The sequence below is a fragment of the Colletotrichum jinshuiense genome, chromosome 6 (assembly GCF_051148585.1).
Source record: "Colletotrichum jinshuiense chromosome 6, complete sequence".
Classification (NCBI taxonomy): domain Eukaryota; kingdom Fungi; phylum Ascomycota; class Sordariomycetes; order Glomerellales; family Glomerellaceae; genus Colletotrichum; species Colletotrichum jinshuiense.
The window spans coordinates 4,099,797-4,124,407 of NC_139313.1; the positions used below are offsets into that span (position 1 = coordinate 4,099,797).

Sequence of the window (24,611 nt, forward strand, 5' to 3'; positions counted from 1 at the left end):
AAGCAGTTGTCTCCGGCACAAAAAAGGTAATGCTATCCTGTAGCAAACCTCGCGTATGAGATGACTGTCGAGCCTGCATAGCTGAGAAGGGAGAGGGAAGAAATGGATTAATGCATTACCGAACATCTGCCTCTGACAGCACACACCGGCCGATATGTCCATAAAACCGCTGCATCTCCACGTATGAGCCGACAACAAAATGGGCCGCAAGGCAAAATCTCTCGATTGGTTGACTGATATGCGAACAAAATGTACAACTTTGAGCTTATTCACAAATCTTTGTCTGAATTTGGCAATGCCCATTCAACATTGCTCCCTTTGGAGTCTAGATGAGACAAGCCCGTCTCCAACGTCTGATTACAGAATCCTAACCAAACAATGCCAAGCATGATTCTCGCGCTTCAAGGCAGAAGGTGTTATCTGAGACGATTCCTCGGTCTAGACCACAAGAGAACTAAAGTCACTTATGGCTAAACGAGCACATGCCGAATATCTAAGTCTATTTGCTATGAAGCTGTGGTGTCTCTGGACTGATCTCACTTCACGTACTGGAATGTGTCTCCAGGCCGCGAGTTGGACTGCCGCGGGCTCTGTACATGATAATACCCTATTCCTACCAGTAGCGCAGTTTAAAATAAACAAAAGCCGCAAGCTCATTCCATTCCAGATGACCTCGCTACCTGGCATGCATCTTATATTTTATTGTGCTCTCATGAGTACAGCTAAAATCTCGTTACTGCAATGCAATAACTCTTCCAGTTGCTCACATGTTATACGGCTATACTCGTAGAGGTGCTGCAAAGCTACATTGGTGCTTTAGAGGCAGTTAATATCCCCAGCCACGCTAGGAATTCCCCAGTGCGTGGGATGAAGACTCAAAATAGGTAATACGCTACTGAGATGTACTTCTGAATAGTTTCAATCGCTATTCAATCCTTTATAAAGCGTACCCAAGTCAATTATATCAATTACGATACTATGATTGCCTCAGTTTTACGCTGTGCGCTTTTATCGACTTCAATTCCATCATGACATCTGTTGGATTACCCAGCCATAATACAGGCAGGCGGTCAGCCCGCGGGAAGCGGCAGCAGTCGGGCCCGGAGATTCTACCTCCGGGCCGCCTAACGGCGATATCTTCACAACTCCTGCTTCCGCTGGCTGCCTCTCTTTTCTAACACACACATCTACAGAATACAGTACCAGTTTTGCTCTTCGTTCGATTTACCACTCGTACGGGCATCCTGTGATACCAACAACATCATATTCCGTTAACACCGCCCGAAACGATGAGATAGCCCGTCGCTCCGGTTCTTCCTTCCTCTGGTGCTCAATCATACATGATCCATCACCCGGCGGTATGTCTTCATACGCAGCGTCCAAAAATTCTTCTGCCCGGAGCCTCATATCTCGATTCCAAGAGTACTCCAAAGTGACATGCCGAAGGCTCATGATATCTGTGTGCATGACGCCAAGAACGAGAGCTACAACGACGCACGCGTATAGGTGTGCAGGCAATAGCGTTTGAACGGAGACCACAATATAAACCACCAATAAGGCGATGAGTGTGGCAGAGACTTTGCTAAAGGTTGCTGGCACTGGCATGGGGCAAATACTGATTCCTTCTTCGGATTGGTTCACGAGACTGATCAGCAATAGGTGAATAGTCTCTGGTTGTGATCGAATTGGTATATATATTCGTCGCAACATGAGCTCTTTGGCAGATCCGGGAATGCATACGCAATGCAGGAGCTGGATGCAGAACTGTTGGCAGTTGTTTGTGAGGACATGGTAGTCGTTCTTCATGGCTTCCCGAACATTTTTCGCTAGGTGCAAAATAAAGTCAGCTTTACTGTTCCATTTATGTTGCGGAAGACGAATTATACATACCATTCCATGATGGCCTGATCCGAAAAGTCGGTGTAGCCGATAATCGGTAACCTGCTCAGTTCTTCAAAGTAGGCCAGCCCTTGTCGTCTGACATGGGGGAGTATGAGTCCATTTTCGACTCTGATTTCATACGTGTGGACATTTTTGCCATCCTCGGATTGAATTAGAGCAGCCCAATGTTCTATGGCACTGGCACTCAGAGAAAACCGAGGTATTTTTGATCCACGAGGTGACATCTGCACCGGCGGTGTATTCTGGTTCTTTGGCCAGAAGGCAGATCGATCTATTGGCGATGTTTTCAGATACACTGCCCGCTTCCGTGCTGTTTCGGGCGGCCGCGGATGTTGGACGAGTGCCCGAAAAAAGTCGAACGACTCATTGCAGAGATCCGGCGATGGTTGAAGGAAGAGGAACTCGAAAGTCGCGATTCGCGCGTTGCGGGCGGCTTGTGGCAGGAAAATAGTCTCAAAATTCGAATATAGCAAGGCAAATGTAAAAGGTGGGTTATTATACCAGGCGACGGGCTTGTACAAATGAGACCTCTTGATATGTTCGCAATTTACTAATATCCGAAGAGCACGAACTAGCAGAAATGTTTAGAATCCTGGCGATTTGCAAGAACGTTGCTCGTGTTTCTTCGAGGTGAAGCCTGAAATCCCTCTCGTTGCGAAAAGTTCTGAGGCCTAGCGGTTTTCTTTAGGTGGTGACATGCCGCCTTTTCGACGTCACGAAGAAGTGTTGCAGCCCTTCCACACGTATTAGATTGACAAGACGTCTAATAATGATAAGAAAGGCAAAAAGGCCGATAAAAGGTATTAGAGTACGCAGCAATATCTTTATAGCCATTGGTATAGGAAGCCTAAAGAGTAGTGAACCCGAATGACCCTTTCTTCCAAGTAAAGCTCTACGCCGCGCAAATTCAAACTCGTCAGCAAGTATTTCCAACTGACTCGCTGCGTGCGCCAATCCAGGGAGACTAAAAGACAAGTTTTTAGAGAAGTACTGGATTACTGTCCAATCGTGTCTATCGTTTTATGTCTCTAGCCTCGTGCCCCACGCTCTAAAATCTATTCAACGACCAACGATAACTGAGCCTGTATCGATTCCATGACAGCTTTATGCCTGACCAATGAGCTCAGGAATCTTCGTAGCAGGTGTGCCACTCTTCTTTCCTCTGCCTTCAAATCCCCAGCGGATTTGGTTCGGCATGTTGACCTGTACACCCAGCTCGTCCGCCCAAGCGAACACAAGGCCGGGGTTCTTCTGGAAGCCTCTCCCGACGAGCACCAGATCCAGGTTGCTGTTCTCTAGGAGATCGTTCGCGAGAGTGGCATTGTCAATAGAGCCAACCGTCCCGACAGCCATTTTGCTGCCGACGGCTTCCTTGACCTTGATCGCGAACGGCGCTTGGTACGCTGGCTTGGCGTGGGGGTGCTGCCTGTAATGGTTTCCTCCCGAGCTCACGTCCAAAAGGTCGACGCCGCGCTCGGCAAGCATCGGGGCCAGCCTGACGGTGTCGTCGACGGTCCACGACTCGGGGATGTCCTTTTGCTCCTCCAACCAATCGGTGGCGCTGATTCGCAAGAAGAGGGGCATGTCATTGGGAATGATTGAGCGAACTTCTTCGACCTGCATTTAAAGTCAGCGGTGGTTGGTTGGTTTTTGGCACTAAGGATGTCAAGGACTCACAATTTCCAATGTCAGCCTCACTCGGTTCTCCCTACACACATTCGAGGTTAAGTCATGTGAGATACAAGATTAGTGCGCCGTGTTTAAGACTTACCAGCTTCCGCCGTACTTGTCAGTTCTCAGGTTGCTAACTGGCGAGAGGAATTCGTGTAGGAGGTACCCGTGCGCTACATAACCAATATCAGTATTAAGTCAACGAGAGTGTCTAACAGCTCAACCTTACCATTGTGGATCTCGATGGCATCGAAGCCAGCCTTCAAGGCTCTGCGGACAGAGGCAGCAAAAGCCGCTTTTAAGCCCTCAATATCCTCGAGAGTCATCTCTTTCGGTTGCGCATGCTTCTCGTCCCAAGCAATAGCACTGGGACCGTACACGTCGTCTGGCCAGCCGTTTTCCGTGGCTTTGGCGACCTCGCCGCCCCTGCTCAGAAACGGCGCGAGAGTGCTCGCCTTTCGACCAGCGTGTGCGAGCTGGATCATAATCTTCTGGTTCTGGCTGTGTGCAAACTCTACGACCTTTCGCAGGGGCTCGATCTGGCTATCTTTCCAGAGCCCGACGTCCTCCGGGGTGATTCTACCCTGAGGGACAACGGCCGTGGCCTCCACGCAAGAGATTCCCGGGCCACGCTGAACGATTCCTCCCATGTGGGCAATGTGCCACTGGTACAGGTCAGAATTGGCAAGTATCGGGCAAGTTTGTTGTTTGTTGGCTTACCGTTGTGCAGTGGCCATCCTCGGAAGAGTATTGGCACAGGGGGCTCAGCGCGATACGATTTTGAAGAACCTGGAGAAATCAGCACACACTTGCAGACTTGTAAGTTTGCCACAACATACCAAGCCTCGCAACTTGAGGGGGCGGAATAGCTTTGGAACGTCTTTCTGACCTTCCGCAAGCAGTGCGGTGCCTGCTGGCGGATCCTGGAGAGGTGTGAAGTATGGGATACCAGGGGCTGCCCTGTTGCCATCATCTTGGGCGTTCTGCTGCGTGGTCGACATGAAGGGCGATTGTTAAGGAGAGAGGAAGGGGTTGGAAAGCTTCAAATTGATGAAGTGAGAGTAGAAGAAACTACTTGTTGAGGTTAAATACATTCGATGACTAGCAGGCAAAGCGTAGCATTTTATTTATAAGAGCCACAGTTGCTTACCTAAACATGTAATTCGCATTTTGCTTGTCCTGAACGATGGTAGATGATTTCTAACAATGAGCGCTGTCTGACTCGTGATATACGTCACTAGCCGGACTGTGCATGCTTGTTTCGCCAACAGGGTCGTGGCGTTACTCGGACATTGACTAGTGTAGTTGTTCCATCGGTTTTCACGTCGCCACTCAATATTGCTGCTTTACAGGCAAATCCAATTTCATGGAACATTTAGATGGGGTGCAGGAGTAACTTCGGTGTCTCCACTGGGCTTTACCGTCGTCAAGGTTATGCTAGGGAGGCCCACGCCGAGGTTTCGATTCGTAGCTTACAAATGAACGCGGGTTCTATTTTCCGAGTATGCTTAAATCACCACTCTCTCACTAGGGCGCCATGATCTGACCAATCACGCACGCTAGAGATTGGCCGGTATAACTCATGTTGTGGAGCCTCTACTGGGTTGTAGATGGGGGTGATAGACCAAAGATTGCAAACCAACATGTCAAAGACTTTGCAAGGAGGCGCAGCTGGGTCGTCGACAAAAGCTGCCAATGGGAGTGGGGTTATTCTAGTGGTCTAGTACCCATGATATCATCATAGGTGGAAAAGCTAGAACCGGACTGAAGAGCAGATGACTGTTCGAATTTCGAGTTCTACATAATCGCGCCGCCCTCTTTTTTATTAGATATTCCGAGGCCATCGCCCGTGTAAGCAGGTGCTTTCCGGGGAGCGACGGCAAGCGGCTTGCCGAATGAAGCCACACGGTGGGAAAGAGTGAGTGGACTTGTACCTAAAACAATCCTTTCCCCTGCTGAAGAAGCTGTCGAATACGGATTAAACGTATTTGGGTTACTTGTGTGCGTATTGTGTAACTACCTTATTCAAAGCTCCACCGGGGAGAATCCTTGTCAGCATGAATGGAGAAGACTTTTGGGTGTTGGCAGCCCGGAGGTCGGATCTCCGGGTTCCGCTGCCGCGGCCGTTGCCGCAGCCGGTTGCTGCTGCTGGCCGGCTCCTTGTATTCTGGCTGATTACTCCAACAGATACTACCACTCTGATCATCATTTACTTCGTTAAGGCATTGCCGTGCTGTAGAGCGCCTATTGTCGAGAGGCCAGATGTACCCAACAGCGATATCTTCACTACTGCTGCTGCTGCCAACCTAGCTACTTTCTACACATACACATACCAGAATACAGTACCAGTTTTGACTTTTCGTTGCTTACGCTTGGATTACCACCCGTACGGGTATCCTGTGATACCCAGTATCCCATTGAGTGCCAATTAGCTCTGTCTTGCCAAGACCTGGAATATCCGCTTCCGCGCCCAGTTTCACTCTAAATTGTTGTTGAATGGATTAAAATCACAGCCAATGAATGTAATTGGTCTATCTGACCTTGACAGAAATGTAGCTAGTCAGCACTAGATGGGATAAGCCATGCACCCCTTCTTAGTTACGAGAGAGGTGATTGGCGAATCAACGTGGATACCACCTAAGCTATGGTTTCTGTACAGTGGCATCTTATGTTTCCCGTCAGAGAATCATGATTTAAAGAATCTAAGCAAGCATGCATCTGATCTCCATAGAAAAGGGCGCAGTCCCCGAGGTATACCGAGCGAGAAGAAGAAAAACAACGGGGAACGCGTCAGTCGTCTCCATAGTACTCCTCCAGCTCCTCTTCGTAGTCTTCTCGCGCATCTTCCAGGTCCTCACGGTCACTACTGCTGGCATCCGATCCATGCGCGCTCGCTCTCGCTTCTTCATACTCCTCCCTTGCCTCCCGCAGGGACTCGCGGTCACTCTCGTCACGATCGTACGCGTGCCCGCGCTCAGAGCCAGAATCAGAGTCTAGAAATAGTTAGTCTTGAACGAGAGGGGAGAGAAGAGGAGTGGGGGGGGAGGTTCATACCAAAGGCATTGGCGATGAGAGCGCCTCCTATGGCACCGACCGCAAGACCGCCCGCCACGCCGAGCAGCATATTTCCACTGCCGCTCTTGTTTTTCTTCTTCTTCTTTTCCTCGCCACTGTAGCCATGCTCATAGGGCTGGCCGTACTGTTGCCCTTGAGGCTGGCCGTAGGACTGAGAATGAGGTGGGCCGTAACTCTGGTTGTGTTGCTCATAACCCTGGTGTTGACTTTGTCCGTAGTGCTGGCTGGCGTAGTACCCCGCACCGGCCCCGGCCGCAGCAGCAGCGCCGGCATATGCACCATATCCAGGCTGGGGAGAGTGCCCACCGTATCCAGGTTGGGGTGGAGGTCCTCCATATCCGGGCTGAGGCGAATGCCCTCCGTATCCAGGCTGAGGCGAAGGTCCGCCATATCCAGGTTGGGGTGAAGGTCCTCCATACCCGGGCTGTGGTGAGTACCCGCCATATCTGGCGGGCTCGCCGTAGCCACCGTAGCCCGGCGACATCGGCGGGGGGGAAACAACGGGCGAAGGCGCGGCAGGAGGCTCCCACTGCGAGCTGCCAGTGGCCTGGTTGACATAGTACCACCGCCCGCGGCTCTCGTCGAAGCGCTTGATCCAGCCATCGGGCAGACGCGGCGACGGCGGGCGTCCGTAGTCATGCTGCTGCTGCTGTGGCGGCGGATACGGGCTATGCGCATCGCCGGACTCACCGTACCGCCCAGGCTGCGGGGACGAAGGGTACGGCGACTGGCCGTAGGCGCCCGTCGCGGCTCCCGCCGCTACGCCAGCCGCCACCGACGACATGGCCGACCCTTGGGACACCGGGTCGGAGTAGGCGGATCGCGCGGGGTCGCTGGATCCGAACGCGCTGGGGTGCTCGCGCTTGTACTGGTCGGCGCCCTGCTGCGGGCCGCCGGCGTAGCCCGAGGGCGGCCTGCCGTCGTACCCATTGCCGTGGGAGGAGCCGTAGTTGCTGTACCCGTAGTCTTTGTGGCCTGCGATGCTTGGTCAGTCTGTTTTTTTTTGACGATGAGTCGCGGAGGCGGGGTAAACAAAAAAAAAAAGAGGCGCGAGGCGAGCCGAGGTGAGGGGCACCGTCACTCACCTGCGTTGATGATTTCGGGGTCGTCGGGGATGCTGAAGTTGCCGAGCTGCGACGCCAGCTTCGCGACGTCGAAGTTGCCAAAGAACGACATCGTGTGTGCGCGCGGTTCCGGTCGGGTTCTTTTAAAAAATTTCCCCTCTCGGTAGTGACAATCCAAGTTAAAAGGGAAATCCGTTCCTTTGTCGCCAAGATTCGGGGTATTTTTTTTCTTTCTATGTCGGGAGTGGTGTCAACTGACCGATAAAGGCGAGTCGGGCCACGAGGGGCAAGAAAATCAGATGAGCAAAAAAATAGGGCCGCAGGTGAGAGAAGAGAGCCCCAAGGAGCCGCCGCCGCGCTCCCCCGTGCCGGAGGATTCGTAATGGGTTTCCTGGGCTGCAGATGCGCTGCACGTCAGATTGGTTATGTTTGGCGGCTGGAGCCCGTCGCTGCAGGTCGTCGATTGTACAAGAATGCACCTCCACGTGTTCTCGGTAGCGCGGCAGGTTTTTTTCTTGGGGGGTTCTTATTTTCTCACTTTATTTATTTGACCCTGTACAAAGTCATCATGCAGAGGAGGGGATGAGCGGCACTAGGAGACGCGGGCTGCCTCCGGGGTTTTTATTTTGCAACAATGTTCCATTTGAAGCCCTCAATTAAACTCGCAGTTATTTACGGTCCCCCCACCTTTTCGACATGCCATCGTCCGAACTTGGCCTGCGGGACGACCCGTCCATCTCTGTAGGGCTGAGCGCTGCTGCGTATTGGCCTCCTTTGCAGGTTCCTCTTTTGCAAAAGCAGGGTGATGGCATACACGGCCTGGGCCAGGGTGGCTGCCAGTGTCATCTGTACAGGACTATCATGAGATTTAAAGAAACACAATTGGCCATTGGGGTATGTTGAGCTGGCTCACACAGAGCACCGGACAATTCGTGCATTCATGGCCTTATTTCAAGGGCACGCACGCCATCAAGGAGACCCGAGCAAGATCAAAACTCTGGCCATCCTGGGCTGCAACTCAAAGCAATGCCCCTCCGAACCCGCGGGGATTTCAAGGAGTAAGCCTTTTTCATACCATGCTGCCATCCACACCAGGACGGCCAACCGCTGCTAAGGTTCGGCTGCAACGGGCTTCTGCCCATAAACCACATGCCTGCGAGGACGATAAGCCACAGCAACAACCTCAAGAACCATTCCTCGAAAAAAAGAAAAAGAAAAGGAAATAAAAAGAGAACACTCACAAATCGAGCAGCGAATGGAATGCGCCGCTCTTCAGTTCCCGGCGCACCCCCGCAAGCTGCACCAGCACCTCCTCCTTCGTGCGCCCGAGGACGCCGCAGAGCAGCCTCATGGAAAACGCCTCCAGCCCGTCCAGGATCTGCACCAGGTTCAGCAGCCCCTGCTCCTTGTGGTGCGGGAGCTTGGCCCAGGGCCCGATTGGCGTCTTGAACTTTTGGTGGAACACGCGCTCGAACCCGCCGTGCTCCCGCACCCAGCCCTCGAGCTTCGGTCCCGGGCAGGGCTCGCGCCCGATGCTCGCGAGGGTCCGGACGAAGTCCTTGTTCCAGCCCCAGGTGGCGTGTTCCGGCGTGTAGGTCCCGTCGTCGGAGTAGTACTCGGTGCTCATGTCCTGGAACTCGGCCCATCCTCCGGGGTTCAGATTACTATGGGCTTTGATTAGAAATGCCGGGGGGGGGCCTCGGCCGCGGATAAGGACTGAGGCCGAATGACGGGGTAACTGCAGATGGAGAACATACTCGTATATGTTTCCCACCAGTTTTGGCCAATCTTGGATGGAACCGGCCATGTACCGGCACATGATAAAGTCGTACTTCTTCCCCTCGATCCAGGGGCTTTCAACGTCATCGATTTCGAACTTGACGTTCGGGGGCACCCTGCGTCGGAGAGTAAGCAAGGAATGGCTGCACCAAGAACAAGAAGTTCACGCACCAGGTTGGCTGGATTGCGCTCAAGTCGTTTCCGATAACCTGCTCATCCTTTAGGGCCTCATTGATTCATACGAAGAAGAGGAAGACGGCAAGAAACTTACCTCGGCATTTTCGAATATGTCGCCAATCTCAACAGCCCCTGCAATCGAATGTCGTCAGCATCAAAAACAGAAGCTGGGAGGCCAAGGCAGGGCGGTAACCTACAAATACCCGTACCGGTCCCGATATCCAGGATCCGGTGAATCTTTTCCTTCTCGACGGGCGCCAAGTAGAGCTTGCTTCCTATCGCCCTGGCCATCAACGCGTGCGCCATATCCAGGCGCTCCATTTCGACCTCATCATTCGGGAACGAGTAGGCTAGACGTGTCAGTTCTCAGACGAATCATCACAAGGCGAGGGAGCTCACACCCCGGTCGGAAGGCATGGTACCGTCGACCGTATTCTATGGGATAGTCGATGACGCTCGAGGATAGCGACGCGGTGTAGCTTGAACTGGCACATGGTGAGATGTTAGTGTAAGATGGACGAAGCACACAGTTTAGAGCTCATCACATTTGGTCATCTGTCGTTGAAGCGTTGCCAGCCTTTGAGCACAACGTCAGTAAGAGCCCCCCCCCGCGCCCATGAGATCATCCGGTCTACGAACATCGATTCCTTCGTCAACCTCGAGCGGTGTTTCCTGCTCAGCAGGCTCGACCGGCGCAGTCGTCCGGGAGGTGGTTTCGGCCATCGCTGCTTATCACCCAGGTCGAAAGTCGTGTGCTTGCGAGGCGGTTTGCTGCTCTGTAGTCTCCTTTGGGTCCCTTGTGCCAAATGGGCAAGAGCAGAACCGCAGACAAACCACGCGAAAGAATTTGGGAACAAGGGGTACAAGAGGGTCAGATTTTTTTAGTTGTCTCAAGGCGAAGGACATTCCAGTTCTTGTAGCTCTGTTCCCACCCACTCTCCTCTCAATACCACAGGATTGGCTTGCCGGGGACAGACAAAACGACTGTTTGGCCTGCCCCGTACGCATCCGGATGCAGACTCCTCAAGCGCATCCAATGTCCCGGGGATTCGCCCCGTCGACAATTAAAGTTCGCATCCCAGTTCTAGACTCCCCGGGGAGTCGAATCCAGGCCAATGGAATGCAACTGTCTGCCCCCCCCGCCGAGCTGCCGGTCAACCGTGGACAACAAAGGCGCTGTGCTGAGGAATGTTTACCCCTCTTTTTTTCTCCCGCGCGCCGTCTTGCGCCGATGGAGAGGTTTGCCCGCCTCCTCGGGTCATTGCGATCTTGGGCTGGGGTGGCATCACATTGAGGGGAACATTCCTAAACGGCTTTCTGGTAAGAGTCTTTTCTAGAATTGGATTTTGTGTTCGGTGGCTGGAGGTTCCGATGGACTCGAATGGACTACGAAAAGCTGCATGAGGAAACAAAAAGCCTGCTACAATCGGGAACAGGGGCTCTCGCCAATGCTCAACGGCGCAAACAAAAGAGTCCCCAAGGCTCGGTTGCAAACTCGTCATCGTAATTCGTAAGGTACCGCCGTCCTGTCTCTATGTTCGAAAAGAAGCAGTGGGTATAGAGCTGAACTCGAACACCAATCAAAACAAACGCCTCGCCGGGCGGTTCTGAGAATGCAAACCAGCAGTAAGCTGACAATACCAAAACCCAAACAGTAAAACAATGTACCCAAACGCCAACAGATATGCTTATGCTTTTCCCGTCATCAGGTGAATGCAAATGCCGTGTCCTCCCCCTTGTGATGCAAATGCTGCCTCCTCGTTCCCTCCTCCCGATGCGTTCTCTTCCTTCAACCACTCCTTCCTTGCAGTTCCCTCATTTCTTCTCGGCGATCCTACGGCTGCGCTTGGCTGGTGTGCCGTTGGCGCTCAAGCCCAGCTCCTTCTTTGCCGCCGCAGTCACCTTCTTCGGCTTGGTGACCTTGGCCCCTTCCGTCTTGGGAGCAGACACGGCCGGCTTGCCAATCTTCGTCGGCTTGGCGGCCGAGCCCTTGGGCCTGCCCCTTGTGGCTTTGCCCGCTTGCTTCTCCTCGACAGGGCTGAGCGGGCACTCCACGGGGTAGGGCTCCATGGACCGGGTCGTGGTCAGCTGCTCGGCCCACTGGACGGCCTTACCGTCCTTCTTGGCTGCAGCAACTGGACTCATCTCGACAATGGGAGGCGCGTTCTTCATGGCTTCGAGGACCTCCTCGGCCGAAATCGCGTCGCCCTTATTCGCGCGGGTGTTTTGCCTCGTCATCGCCGCCAAGTCCTTCTCGCCGTTTCTCATCTTGGCGTATCCCTGGTGCCGCATCGGGATCTTGGTCACCGGCGGCGCGTCTCCGCGTTCGGCCGCACGCTGGGCACGGGTCCGGACACCTGGTGGCGGGGCCTCCCCAGTCTCCTTGGGCTTCTCGTTCTCATCCTTATCCGCCCTCGTCTTGCGCTGACGCTTCGGCGGCTGCTTCTCTGGCGACACCTCTCGCTCGTCGACATCGTCGGCCTTTCTTTTGACTTTCTTAGGACTGGGGCTGTTGACGTCCAGGGCTCCGAGAGGCCGGCGGGTGGTTGAGGCGGCTGCCGGAGACGCCTTTCGTGGAGATCGCTGAGGGCGCTCCGCTGAAGATGTGATCGAGAAGACGGGTGTATCCGCCCAAACACTCTGGGTGCGCTCGGGGGTGGCGGTTGCGTCCGGGAGAATCGGAACGGACAACATGTGAACAGGTGAAAGAACCGTGACGGGAGTGGGGTCCAGGGCCACAGGCTCGGCGGCTTCCGCAGCCTTGGCTGCCTTTCTGGCAGCGTGCCGGGACATGAACTCTCTAAGCATGGCCATGTCGGCCTCGTCATCCAGGATCTTGGCAGGTACTTGCATCACCTCGTCCACAGCCTCTACCACCGCCTCTTTCTCCTCCTCTTTCTCCTCCTCCTTCTCCTCCTCCTCCTCCTCCTCCTCCTCCTCCTCCTCCTTTTCCTCCTCGTCTACTTCCTGCTGGTCGGCCAAAGCGACAGGCAACTCGGCAAGCTGATTCATAGGCGAAGTAGGCATCGCGGGCTCCTCGTCAGCAAAAAAGGACGCGTACTCGTCCGAGACCTTAAATCGCACGATCAGGCGGCCATCCTCCTTAGTGACAATGACCTTGGGGTCGCTCTTCTCCTTGGCCTCCTCGAATACACGAGTGAGGGACGCGAGCGCCTGGACAGGCGAGCCAGGGCGATCCTGGAAGGACCCAAAGATATCGGGATTCTCTCGAACATCAACGACGACAGGCGAAGACGACCCCACAGGGAGCGGCGACGCTGACGCCGCGCCTCCGGCAGGCGACGGTGAAGCCTGGGCGGCCGCCGCAGATGCTAAATCAACCTCGAGGGGATTATGCACCGCGGGGAGCTCGACCGAAGAATCGGGAGCAACCGCCAGCGACCCGGATGCTGGATCCTGAAGATCCTGCACCACAGGAAGCTGGCCGGCGCCGGCAGCGGGGAGTGACGCTCGGCGGAGAGGGGTCGAGAAGGAAAGACGGCGGGTGGCCGGCAGGGAACGGCGTTTCTTAAAAGCGGAGTCTGCCGCCTGGCTCCGGTCTTTGAAGACGACCATTGGGCTTGCCGTCTCCTCAGAGGCCTTCTCTGCTTCCTCGGCCTCATCTGCGTCACTCGCTCTCGTGACGATCGGCGACGAGATAAACGACGGGACCTCGAAGGTGAAGCCCGGACCAATGGGAGAGGACAGAGGGGAGGGAGAAGCGGGTTCTTGGGCAGGCAGCTGGGATGTAAGAGCGATAATCTTGGACTGCAAGTTGACGGCGCCTTGGTCCAGTCTGTTCTTGCGGCTTGCATTGGACTGGTGGGTGGCGGTTGAGGGAAAGTGCGGGAGCTTAGCGGTCGGGCTTTGCGGCTCTTCCTCTTCCTCGATGATGGAGAAGTCTGATTCTCCGTAGATGGCAATCGGCTGTCTGACATTCCGAGTCCTAGCCTGCTCGCGCCCGTGTGCCTTGTTCGCATCGCGGATTGCCGACTCGAGAACAAACTCGAAGCTCAGATCCGGCATCGGGAAAGCAAGGAGAGGCTTCATGATGGTGTGGGTGAGAAGGTCGTTGTTGTAGGCGCGCTTCGGTGCGCCGTCATAGTTCCTCTTGCCACTCGTTGGCGGAATGACCTCGCCGTACTTTTGCATGTCTGCATGGTACTGACGGCGCTGCTGAGGAACACTCGGGCCCGACGGCAGCTGGAACAGGTTGTTGCGAACAACACGTCGTGCCTCAACTACACTGGCAATACCACCCCCTCCATTATCCATTAACCAGTAGGGCTCGGAATCGTCAATCTCTTCGGCTACTCTCTGCCTCTTGCGGGGGCAGATGGCGTACGCCAGGTCGTCTTTCACGGCAATGTGGCGGAACTGCGCCGCTGCCTCGAGCTCTTCGACGGTGAGCGACTCGGCAACCTGTTGGGCGATTGCCTTCTCCAGCATCACACCCTTGGCCTTACGTCGTTGTTTCAGGCGCGGAGTACGTGCCCGGCGACGGGCGAATCGAGGGACAGGGACGGAAAGTGCGGGCGAGAAGTCGAATTCTTCGTGTAACTCGGGCTTGAAGGGAACGCTACAAAGGGGTTAGCGAGGCCGATGCATGTGTTACGCGGGGGGCAACATACCATAGCTTTTTCGCCGCATCTGAAGGTTCGACAGAGGCGAATGTGTAGGGCTGGAATTTCCTGGGCGATGCGACGGTAAAGTCAGACATCATGGAAACGTCGTGCATAGTCGTGTCGGCCTTTGAGGGGGACTGGAAGACGGCGCTGGTCTCGTATTCTGTTTCCGCGAGCTTCGAGGGAGACTGCACAAAGGAGCTGCTCTCGTCCTGCTCTTCCTGACTGTCGGCGGCCTTGGACGGCGATTCGACCAATGCGCGGGGTGTCTCGAATTGTTCGTAATCCAAGTCAAAGTATGCGCTGGGAGACAGGTCGTGCGAGGTCGGGGACGCGTTCGGCGAGGTAATCGACATGACAGAAAAGTCGGAGACTGCAGGCTTGGAGGGACTCGACTTCGGGGAAAGTCCGCGCACGCGCTTCGGTGTGGAGCCGCTAATGGACTGGAAGCTAGCATCGGCAAAGGACACTTTCTTTGGCGAAGGCGTCTTTGTCGTTTGGCCAAGCGACATTATCGCGAAGCCAGGCGTAATAAGCCTCTTGGGCCTCGGTGTTTCCGCAGTGCTGTATGATGCCTTGGGCGGTGAAGCCCCCAGAGACATGGATGCAAACTTTGGCGCGGGCTTCTTGGAGGTCGACTTGGAAGTGGGTGAAACGCCAGCCTTTGTAGGCGTGGTGAAGTCGAGAGAGAGGGACGAGAGGCTCGATGTCATAGCGCCCTTGGGCTTGGGGGAGACACCGAGCGAGGAGAAGCCAGCCAAAGCCATCTTAGGGCTGACGTGGGTGAAGGATCGCGAAGTTGGGGATGTGGTTGTCGCGTCACCCGCGGGCGGGCTGAAGGTAAATCCGGGGATGCTCATCGTGTACAGGGACGAGACATTGACCGGGCGGAGAGGTTAAATGATGGTGCGAAGTAGTGTGGGAGCTTGGATATGGAATGCGACGCGCGACGCGGCCGTCGAACGATATGGAGAAAAACCGCGCGATGGGAGGACCGCACGGTGGCTCCAAAGTAAACAAAGCGCAAGAGGATGCGGAGAAAGCAGGACAGGAGTCGAAAGCTAGCTATAAAAAAGCAGGCTAACGGGAGAGCTTCTGTTCCCGAGTCTTCGTGACCACGGGGGAGGTTGGATCTGGTGCGACGGACGCCGAAACGGGCGTGTTGTGTGATTTGTCGAACCGCGACGGGAGAAGCTTGGAGGAAAGGTTCAAGGTACTTTCGCTTCTAAATGCAGAACCGGGAAAGGATCGGGGTCAGATATTGGAGGGAAGCGGCATTAAGAAAAAATTGGTGTGGTGGGCTGCGTGCTGTCGGCGCAACGGGCAACCTTCCATTTGTTTACATTCGGGGTGAGGCGGCCAATCGGCAGCTCCCGATTCCGCGCTAGACGTTTCCGCTGCTCGCCCCCAAGAGGAACAGCTGGGATCCCAGGCGCGCGCCAGGCGTCCCTCGGTACCGTGTCTTACCCCACCATGCGAGAACCCGCCACGCGTTTCCGGCCAATGGCCAAAGCCCGGACGGGGCGCGCGAGGCTGAGGGCACGTGATTGGCGAAAACTGGTCGTTCGGCACCCGCATCAAAGCTTTCGCGATGGTGTCGGTTTGACGACCCAGGAGCTTTTTTTTTTTTTTTTTTGGTGAGCTGAGCTATACGGCCGCATAGGATCCACGACCGCCCATTCGACCCCCGTCCCCCCGTCTCGACGATCCATCCATGATCGCATAGTCTCGACCAGAAACCCCTTCGTAGTTGATCAATCTCGAATCCAAAAAAACCATCCGCCCACCATGCCTCAAAAACCGATGCGCCTGCCGCCTGTCAAGGTCCTCCGTGTCCGCCAACCCAACAAGAAGCAGGCCCAACCGTGCGTGCAGGTCATGACCTCTGTTCTCGGTGAGTACCCTTTTGCGCCATTCTCATATGGGAACCCAACGTCTTGTTTCCGAGGGACGCTCCCATTGTGATGACCAGCATGTCACCATTGAGTATTGAGTTACTGCAAGGCCTTGAACCCCCTACTGAGGACATCAACCCAATGGACTAACATGTCTTCCTTTAGCATGCTGGGCCTCTGCTGGCTACAACACCGCCGGCTGCGCGACCCTTGAGAATGCCCTGCGCAACTGCATGGACCAGCCTAAGCAGCCTAAGCAGCCTTCGTCCACCATCAACTACCACCTCGGCCGCATGTACAACAACATGGTGCCCCATTCCAAGGGCAAATAAGCGACGAATGTGTTCGGATACCATTCCGCACGGGACGAGAAAGAACGAGAGAGAACGAAAAGAGAGATGGCACAGAGGCACTGAGTCACCCGCAGCCCACGGAAATTCTTTGTCAATGTTCTTTAGGACGACCGCGTGGACAGGACGCCGGTGGAAGGGCGGTCCACGGCGGGCCAGATTGGACGATGTGGCAGAACAAGAGCTGGCCGGGCCGAATTCTCCCCCTTGGTTAATCGGCAGAGTCGTTGGGCTCGTGGGATGTACAATCACTTTTTATCATCATACACGGGATGAGGCGTTCAAGAGGATGGATGTTGTATACTATGTATCATACACGGCAGGGAGGACTTGCCACACCACACCACAAATCGAAAAACGGAGAAGAGCTCGACGGCGTCTCCTATGACAGTAGGAGACACGTTAAATCATATCAAAAAAACACTCATCAACGCCTGCTTAACATTGCATGTGACATGAAAGGGCGGCCCCTCGAACTCGGCATTGGGGGAGCCGATTATCGGCCAATCAGCGGGGATGCCACGAGAGGAGTTTGCTCGGGAGTGGGCGCTCATTTCTGTTAGCCTTGAGCCCGCTCTGTAACTTGATCGAATGTATGGGAATCATGATTCCTTTGGAAGCCACCCTATGAGGTGAACATTTCACCTTGGCCAACAAAGTTGGGTGGTTGGCGCCCCCCGGATAGCAATCCCGATAAGGCGAGTGCCTTTCGAAAGTATCATTCAGTGCCACTGACGCCGAACATGTCATGTATATGCCATCTAGGAAAAGTGGCCGACTATGTGAACCAGTATATATGTGTGTCTGTGTCTGTATGTATGTTTGATATAGAATGATTGACTCTTCCCCAGACTTTTAACCGGGCGCTTAAGATTGCTAACGACCGTTGCACGAAATACCCCCCCCCCTTCGTCTCGTTTCGTGGAAGCTCCAGGGAGCAACACCCTCCCATGAGCAACCAGAAGCCATAGTCTTGCTGACCACAGACTGGCCGAAAACGGGATCTAGCGTAGTACGGCCGAGACCAATCAGGCTTCTGCCGTAAGTGCGAACGCGAACGCGAACAAGCGCTGCGGACTCGTACATGTCGTATTTTGGGACACACGCGCCTTGCTCTAGGTACCTCGATGCAATGCCAATTCGGCCTCGTTGTAGGTATCAGAGGTGACAAACGTCGTCTTCAATTATACCCTACTTGGCCCAACTTATATACTCCTCCGTCGACTTGAACGGTTTCTGGTTCAATGGCAGCAGCACTGGTGTTGCACATCGTAGAGGTGATTGTACGAGGACTTCGAAAAGCGACAGGCAGATCCTGGGTGCCGGTACTACAGAGCCCGCTATGCGTGCCATGCTAGCCTGAACTTATGATGCAACCTGGGTTGACAGTCGCATCTCAACCCATCGGGCACTTCACGCATCACGTGGTACGGAATAGCAGTGTGAAAGAACAGCGACAACTGTCCATTATTCGAAATCTCTTTAACTGGCGCCAGTCAAGAAACCGATCCCAAACTGTAGCGAGCGACGTGGCAAGCATCTCATTCCCCGGCCGGTGGTGTCCACCAGCAAGCAATCCCTTCAAACACCCAGAATCAAATTCCTCCATCATCATCAAAGTCGTAACGATCGAAAGAGGGTCTGTCATTCCAAAAAAGTAAACAACCAACACAGAAGTTAAAATAAAAAAAGAGGGGGGGGAGACGGGATGCCCCTGATATGTTTGTTTGCCAGTCCCCCCTCAAGTCCGGTGATCACTAGCCCCAAAGAGGCGTATGCAAAGTGCATTCAGAGTTGGCAATTAAAAATCGGTTGGGCAATATTTCCAAATACGAGGTTCCAGGTGAAGGGTGCTTCGATGATGAGCACCACCCTGGAGGGGCGCGTCGTGGGGCAGCGAACGTGGTCATGATGATGATGATGCCGTCTAAATTCTCGCCAGTCCGAATGCTTCCTAATCGCAGGAGGTCGCCGCTACAATCCTGGCATTGTAGACCGGCAGCTATCCGCTTGATGCAATGCTGAGCGGTATAAAAAGTCGAAAGAAAAAGAAAGAAAGAAAAAAGAGGTAAAACAGACTGCTCCGGACGCCATGTATGCAAAGAAATGCCCCCCGGTGGGTATATGGGTATGATGCGCCTGGGAAAGTCCTAATCTTCTCCGAGACCTACTTCGACATGAAAATGGTGTTGTTCAGGCCGTTTCACCAACGCAGAAGAGTTCGATCTCGCCAACTCCTCCCGGGTTAGTGTTGCGGGCACCCTCGCGCCACTCAATGAAGGCGATCTGAATGTCGTCGTCACTGGCAATGGTAACAAAGTCGCCATCCTCATCCTGGTAGCGCAGCTTGAGCATTCCCTTGCTGATGCTACTGTTGGTGAATCGCGCTAGCTTGGCATCGATTCGGTCAATCAAGGATTGGTATGTGATGTTGAAGGCGACAACCAGGGTGACATAGTTGCCGCTATCGACAAAGTTAACCTTGACCTTCAACTGGGTAGGAATCGGCAGATCCGGGCTGGCAAGAGGGTTCGACTGAGTGCCGCTAATGCCGGTGCCAAGGGCGGGAGACAACATCGCATTCATCGACGCAGTTGCGTCAATGCTGAGCTGCCGGTCATGAACAGAGTTTGGCGTTCCCTGGCGAGGATAGATCGGTTGAGCGGGGAACTGAGACATTGTACCACCGTAGCTCCCGGACTGCTGGTGACCATACTGGCGTTCTCGTTGGGTACCCGGGCTCTGGGTATTTGTCCTGACGGGGATATCGTTCATCCTAGGCGAGCCGGTTTGCGACCGGGGGATGTTCTGGTCATGGGCAGGGTGCAGGTGCGCTGGGATGCCAGGCACCGCGGGAACAGGAGTGCCGCCTTGAGTGCGGCGGATGCCTCCGGGGCCGTTGATGTCAGGAGTGCTGTATGACCTACTGCGTTGTTGCTGTGCAGCGCTCTGGCTGTTGGAGGCCATGGCGGGCAACGAAGGTCCTCGAGGATTCCTCTGCTGGGTCGAACCATCCCGGGAGGGGGCTCGAGGCATCGCGGGGGCCGTATACCTCTGGTTGGGGTCCTCCCACCCAGGCTGGGGAGTGAGCGACTTGGGGAATTGGTATCCCGGGGTGGGGAACATGCCGCTCGCCGCGCTCGTGCGGGAGGAGACTGGCGATTCGGCTACCGGCGAGAAATAGGAGTCGCCTCCGCGGCTTCCAGGTGAGGACTGGCCCGGTGCAGGAACCTGGGTCGTGAGGCTCAACGGCGCGGGCGGTTGTGGGAGCGGGAACCGGGGCGGTGGCGCTCTACCCATACCGGCAATGCTCTCGCCCGTTGCGGCGCGCGACCGCAGGCTCGTGCTCGATGCATTACGGGGCAGCATGCTACCTCCGGTCGACTGTGTCGGAATTGGGAACTGGGCAGGGGCGGAAGCTGCAGGCCACAACTCCTCATCGTCGTCGTCATCTTGCTGATTGAGGTACGGGTTCTCCAGCTTGCCGCCGTGTTCGCGTGTCCAGGCAAAGTCGGGCGTTGATGTGTCGGGGCTCGAGGAAGACTTGGGCGTGTTCTCCTTTCGCTGCGCTTCGAGGGCAACGGCCCATTTCTTCATCTGCTCCTCGTTTGTGTACTTGATCATGAAGTTCTCGACGCCGGGGTCGCCCTTCCACCAAATTTGAACGCTGTAGGATCCTGCATACTCTATCAGCATTCCGAACTTTTGTACGAATCGAGTGCGTGCTGCTGCTTACCGGGCTTCGCCAGTGATACCACGTCGGTGACGTTGGTCATGAAGATCCTGCCTTTTAGCTGAAGCCTTGCGTTTTTGTTCCGAATTCTGGGCCCGGTCGACCTCGTCTTGTCCTTCTTGTCCTTGCTCTTGTTCGCCGAGATTTCCTTGCAGCAGAGCAAGATGCATTCGAAGAGATAGATCTCGTACTGCAACCGTTAGTACAATCCTCAACAAAATGCCACAACACCATCGAAGCCACGCATAGTCTCCGCTGCACTTACGTCCTTCTCCTGTTCACTCTTCCCTGTGACGACGGTGTAAACGCCATGCATCAGCAGCCGGCCGAATTGCTCCACACGGTGATTCTTCCAGTCATCCACGCGGTTCCGCAAGTCCTCCAGAGCCTCGTCCAAGAGATCGCGGTTTACTTCCTCGTTGGCCTTGGAGAGCACTCGTTCTGCAGACTCGATACCAGCCGCCAGGTCGGCCTTGATCTCCTCATCCTCGCTCTTCTTCATCAAATCCTTCAATAGGAGCGGGTACTTGACGAGTCGCTGCATGGGCTTGAGCAAGAAGCCGTCCAGGGTGTTGAAATCCGCGGCTACCGGATGCCCACTGGCCTTGATCTGGTCAAAGACCTGGTTGGCGACCTGAGCCGCCTTGCGCTGGTTGGCGATGAAGGGCCTGTAGATGTCGAATGCATCTTCGTACGTGGCGAACGGGGCTCCCCAGTGCTGTGTGGGCTGGGGCATGGAATTCGTTGTCTCGACTCGGATCAAGAATCGCCGCTGGAAATCTAGGATGGCATTGATGTTGAGGAAGATTTGGTGAACGGTGTCGCCGGTGATGATTCCCTTCGTCTCCAGACTACTTTTGAGGTCGTAGAGATTCTCCAAGTCTTGCACGTATTTGCGTTCGGTATCGACCAGCTCCTTGACGATGTGGTCTCGGTAGGTCAACTTGGAGCCGGGCTCTTTGGGCATGTCATCCTCGGGGTAAGGCTGAAGCTGCAACAAAAGCCCCCTTTGCTCGGCAATATCGAGAACGTAATTGACGACTTGAGTGGTCTGCGGCGGAGTTAGAGAAAGTTTACTAAGGTAGACAACTGAGGGGGGGCCGAATGAAAGGAGGAAACGGAGTCACAATCGCGGAGGATGGGACAGTTGGTTGCTTCATCATACCTTGACAAAACCGGTCGTGTCGTTGCCGAGCACGTCGCTGATGACGAAGCATTCGGCCGACGGGATGCCCAGGTCCTTCAGACAGGCCTGGATGAACTTGAAAAGGGCGATTTTGGATTTTTTGCTTTCGGCAGCATTGGCGTTGGCATCTTCAATCTCGAGCGGCTTATCGGGCTGGAGGGCGTTGTAGACGGCGAGGAGCGGGTATCCAGTGCGGAACAGGCTCCACAGTGACTCGACAGGGTCGTTGGGGTCCAGCTGTTGCAGATAGGGGTCAAAGTCAGGCACCTGTGCTAAACGCTGCTTCAGCGACATGCAGATCTGGTAGAGGGACCGCGAGGCATCGGCCTTTTGGTTGATGATGTTGGCCGTCGCGATGACGGGGCCGCCATTTTGCGGGGGCGTCACAGTGGATGCGCTTGCGAATGAGGCGAGCGAGCCGGAGGACGAGGTGAAGACTGTCGAGCCGGAAAGCTGGCTGGCGCGGGGCGCATTACTCATGGTTTTGGTCAGGCCGCCAATTCCGTTGGATTGTGGGAAGACAGGAGCCGTGTTATTTCTCAGGAGGGGAGCATGAGCCATGACGTCCTAACCCATCCGGCGAATGGAGGGGAGAGGGATCGAGGACACGGCGTGGACGACGACGGTCGGGTGTCGCGGCAGGGTCGACTGGCAAAGGCGATGGAAAATCGATGAAGCGCTTTCCTGTCCTATGTTCGAAGAAGGCGTCACGTCATCCAGCGCAGGCGTTCTCGAGTCGGTCTGGGCGGGTGGGCTCCTGGAATTGAGGAGTCTCGGTGGTTGGGGGGAGCTGTCGATCTAGCGGTCACGGTCGGTGCCGCGAGGGTTCTCGTGGGAGTCGACGTCGTCGCAAGGGGGGGTGAGGAGGTTGTTCTGCAAGTACGGCTCTGAGAACAAGGGGTCTGGTTTCAGCGTACAGGCGTTGGATCTGGGTTTTCCTTGGGTGTCGTCGGGTGCCCCTCGGGGTATGTTTGCGAAGGGTGGCAGTTGAAGAGGAGAAATGGAATCGAGAGAGAGAGAGAGAGAGAGAGTATGTGTGTATGCGTGTGTGTGTGTGTGTTTGAACTGCCGCCGCCGAGTGTCGGTGGAGGAGGGAGGTTGGGCTGATCGGGCGGGTCTCTTTTCGAGTCGACGAGTCGAAGTTGCGGAGCGGTGCGGAGCGATGCGGGCTATCGGGGCGAAACGAGCTGGCTTTCTGACCCCTGCTGGGCGGTGTTCTGTTCCTTTCTTGTGCTGGGCAGTAGCGTAGCGCGGATTTGAACAGACTGGTATACGGCGCGGGGTGGACGGCGTTCAAATGTCCCCCTTTGGACGCAAGGCTGGTGGGAAGTTGGACGTCCAAGTCGGTGATGTCGCTGGATTTGGGGATGTTGTTGCAGGACGCAGGCTGATGCAGTGGGCGTGCATGAGATTGTCTCGATTCGACCTGGAGGGGGACTGGCCTGGGTTAGGTACGGGAAGGAAGGGTACGGCGAGGCAAAGCAAAGCCAAAAGCGAGGGCACCCGAAAGTACAGTACAGTTCAGTGCAGTGCACTACAAGCCTGGTGTGGTGTGGGTGTGGTGTGGTGCGGTCTGGTCTGGTCTGGTCGAGTGGTTCCAGGTCCAGGTCCAGGTCCAGGTCCAGGTTTAGTTCCAGTTGCAATGCAATCCGCACTTTACTCGGCTGGGGGGGAGGGGAGGGGAGGGGATGGGGAGTCAAAGGGAACTGAGAGCGAGGGGGGGTGGGTACCAGTACGGGAATTGGTGGGTGGGAGAGAGGGAGGGAGGTGTGTGGGAGAATGAGTGGGAGGAGCGAGCAGTGCAGTGGGCGCAGATTGATTGGGCTGGACATTACAAAGCTGGGCCCTGAGGGTACGTACCTTGCCTTGGGGGGGGCGGACGGCCACCAGCTGCCACGCTGGACGGAGGGGCACCTCTCAGGAAGCAGGACGCAAGACTCAGGCTCACAGTCACAGGCTCGCAGGCTCAGGTTACTCGCATTGATTCTGATGGGGGGTTTTGGGCGTTTCAAATTAGCGGATGATGGCGCTAGTCTTCTTCGGGACTGAGATCCCGTCACAGTGGACAGACCACGTCTCTCATTGATTGAAGGGTGCTCGCGTGGTCTGCTGGGTACGTATTCAGGACACTTGGAATTCTGGGCCGCCCATCTCAGCAGATGGCCATGGTACCGGTGTTAATCACACATATAGGGCCCCGGTGGGTGCTGCTGCGTCGCCGCGGTCATGGATACACCGAGGAGCAGGACTGACGGTGCCCGGCATTGCAGACAGCGAGGGGAGGGGAGGAGGGGTAACGAATACACCGCACCGGCACTGGGCAGAGGAATAGGAGCAAGAGGAGGGATGAGGTGAGGACACGAACAAGAAGCAACCGTGTGGCACGGGATTGTTCGAGAAGGGTTGATGGAACAAAAAGCAGGGGGGGTTGGCAGACCTTCTCGCCCTGTCTGGATGGGATAAGGGGGAGAGGGAGAGAGGGAGGGAGAGCGAGATGTAGAGTTCGGGTCAGAATCAGAATCGGAATCAGAATCAGAGCCTGAGCCCGAGCCGATACCCAAGCCGGAAGCAGAGCAGAGCAGAGCCAGAGCCAGATCCAGAGCCTGACGTCCAGCTGTATCGGGGCATGCTGGATCGATCCTTTCGTCTTGCCCGTCCCGCGTCCCGTGTCCCGCTTACCGCTTCTTTCTGCTGACCAGGTGGCATCGTCATGCCTTGAAGGACGAGCATTGATTGCAGAAACGGGCCTTTCCCGGGATCGCTGCTTGGATCATATGAAGCCCACGCACGAGACTCTGACAATGACGAGGAACAAGTCCGGCATCCCATCTGGCATGCGCAATCATTACTTGTCCTGCTAAGGCTGAGTGTTCTAGTCTACTATGCATCCATCCCCAGTTGCGAGTTGGAGCCGTGCTGCAGAGAGGCCCCGTCGCCTCTGCAAGGTACATACTGGTTAGATGTATCCGGAGCAGCTGACGGACATGATGACTACATATTACTGGCCCTTCGTTCGTCTTCCTCCCCGCCGAAGAAACCCATCATTAGTAGACCGCCCCCATGGCTGTGTCACCTTTTCTTGTTTTCTTTTTGCCTAGCTGTGTTTTACCCAATACAGCTGGCTTGGCACACTCACGAGAGCAAGCTTGCCAGA

General features: G+C 55.2%; 6 protein-coding genes across 6 annotated transcripts; 1 reads left to right on the forward strand and 5 right to left on the reverse strand.

Annotated features, from left to right (window-relative positions):
- Nucleotides 1-3,006: 3,006 nt before the first annotated feature.
- On the reverse strand, nucleotides 3,007-4,574 carry EsH8_VI_001045 (NADH:flavin oxidoreductase/NADH oxidase; the record flags this gene model as incomplete). The annotated part of the gene is made up of 6 exons (XM_083272298.1): nucleotides 3,007-3,519; nucleotides 3,580-3,610; nucleotides 3,674-3,746; nucleotides 3,803-4,238; nucleotides 4,294-4,362; nucleotides 4,413-4,574. 6 exons carry the CDS (start codon nucleotides 4,572-4,574, stop codon nucleotides 3,007-3,009), a joined length of 1,284 nt encoding a protein of 427 aa, XP_083127472.1.
- Nucleotides 4,575-6,363: 1,789 nt separating this feature from the next.
- Nucleotides 6,364-7,824, reverse strand: EsH8_VI_001046 (WW domain-containing protein; the record flags this gene model as incomplete). Its single annotated transcript, XM_083272299.1, has 3 exons — nucleotides 6,364-6,566; nucleotides 6,628-7,623; nucleotides 7,734-7,824. 3 exons carry the CDS (start codon nucleotides 7,822-7,824, stop codon nucleotides 6,364-6,366), a joined length of 1,290 nt encoding a protein of 429 aa, XP_083127473.1.
- A 1,125-nt stretch (nucleotides 7,825-8,949) lies between these two features.
- On the reverse strand, nucleotides 8,950-10,701 carry EsH8_VI_001047 (class I SAM-dependent methyltransferase; the record flags this gene model as incomplete). Its single annotated transcript, XM_083272300.1, has 6 exons — nucleotides 8,950-9,607; nucleotides 9,663-9,709; nucleotides 9,763-9,800; nucleotides 9,866-10,018; nucleotides 10,068-10,153; nucleotides 10,646-10,701. 6 exons carry the CDS (start codon nucleotides 10,699-10,701, stop codon nucleotides 8,950-8,952), a joined length of 1,038 nt encoding a protein of 345 aa, XP_083127474.1.
- A 782-nt stretch (nucleotides 10,702-11,483) lies between these two features.
- EsH8_VI_001048 (uncharacterized protein) lies at nucleotides 11,484-15,153 on the reverse strand (the record flags this gene model as incomplete). The annotated part of the gene is made up of 2 exons (XM_083272301.1): nucleotides 11,484-14,247; nucleotides 14,300-15,153. 2 exons carry the CDS (start codon nucleotides 15,151-15,153, stop codon nucleotides 11,484-11,486), a joined length of 3,618 nt encoding a protein of 1,205 aa, XP_083127475.1.
- A 928-nt stretch (nucleotides 15,154-16,081) lies between these two features.
- Nucleotides 16,082-16,520, forward strand: EsH8_VI_001049 (mitochondrial 37S ribosomal protein mS37; the record flags this gene model as incomplete). The annotated part of the gene is made up of 2 exons (XM_083272302.1): nucleotides 16,082-16,187; nucleotides 16,354-16,520. 2 exons carry the CDS (start codon nucleotides 16,082-16,084, stop codon nucleotides 16,518-16,520), a joined length of 273 nt encoding a protein of 90 aa, XP_083127476.1.
- A 2,211-nt stretch (nucleotides 16,521-18,731) lies between these two features.
- EsH8_VI_001050 (uncharacterized protein) lies at nucleotides 18,732-22,018 on the reverse strand (the record flags this gene model as incomplete). The annotated part of the gene is made up of 4 exons (XM_083272303.1): nucleotides 18,732-20,215; nucleotides 20,275-20,461; nucleotides 20,537-21,322; nucleotides 21,437-22,018. 4 exons carry the CDS (start codon nucleotides 22,016-22,018, stop codon nucleotides 18,732-18,734), a joined length of 3,039 nt encoding a protein of 1,012 aa, XP_083127477.1.
- Nucleotides 22,019-24,611: the final 2,593 nt, after the last annotated feature.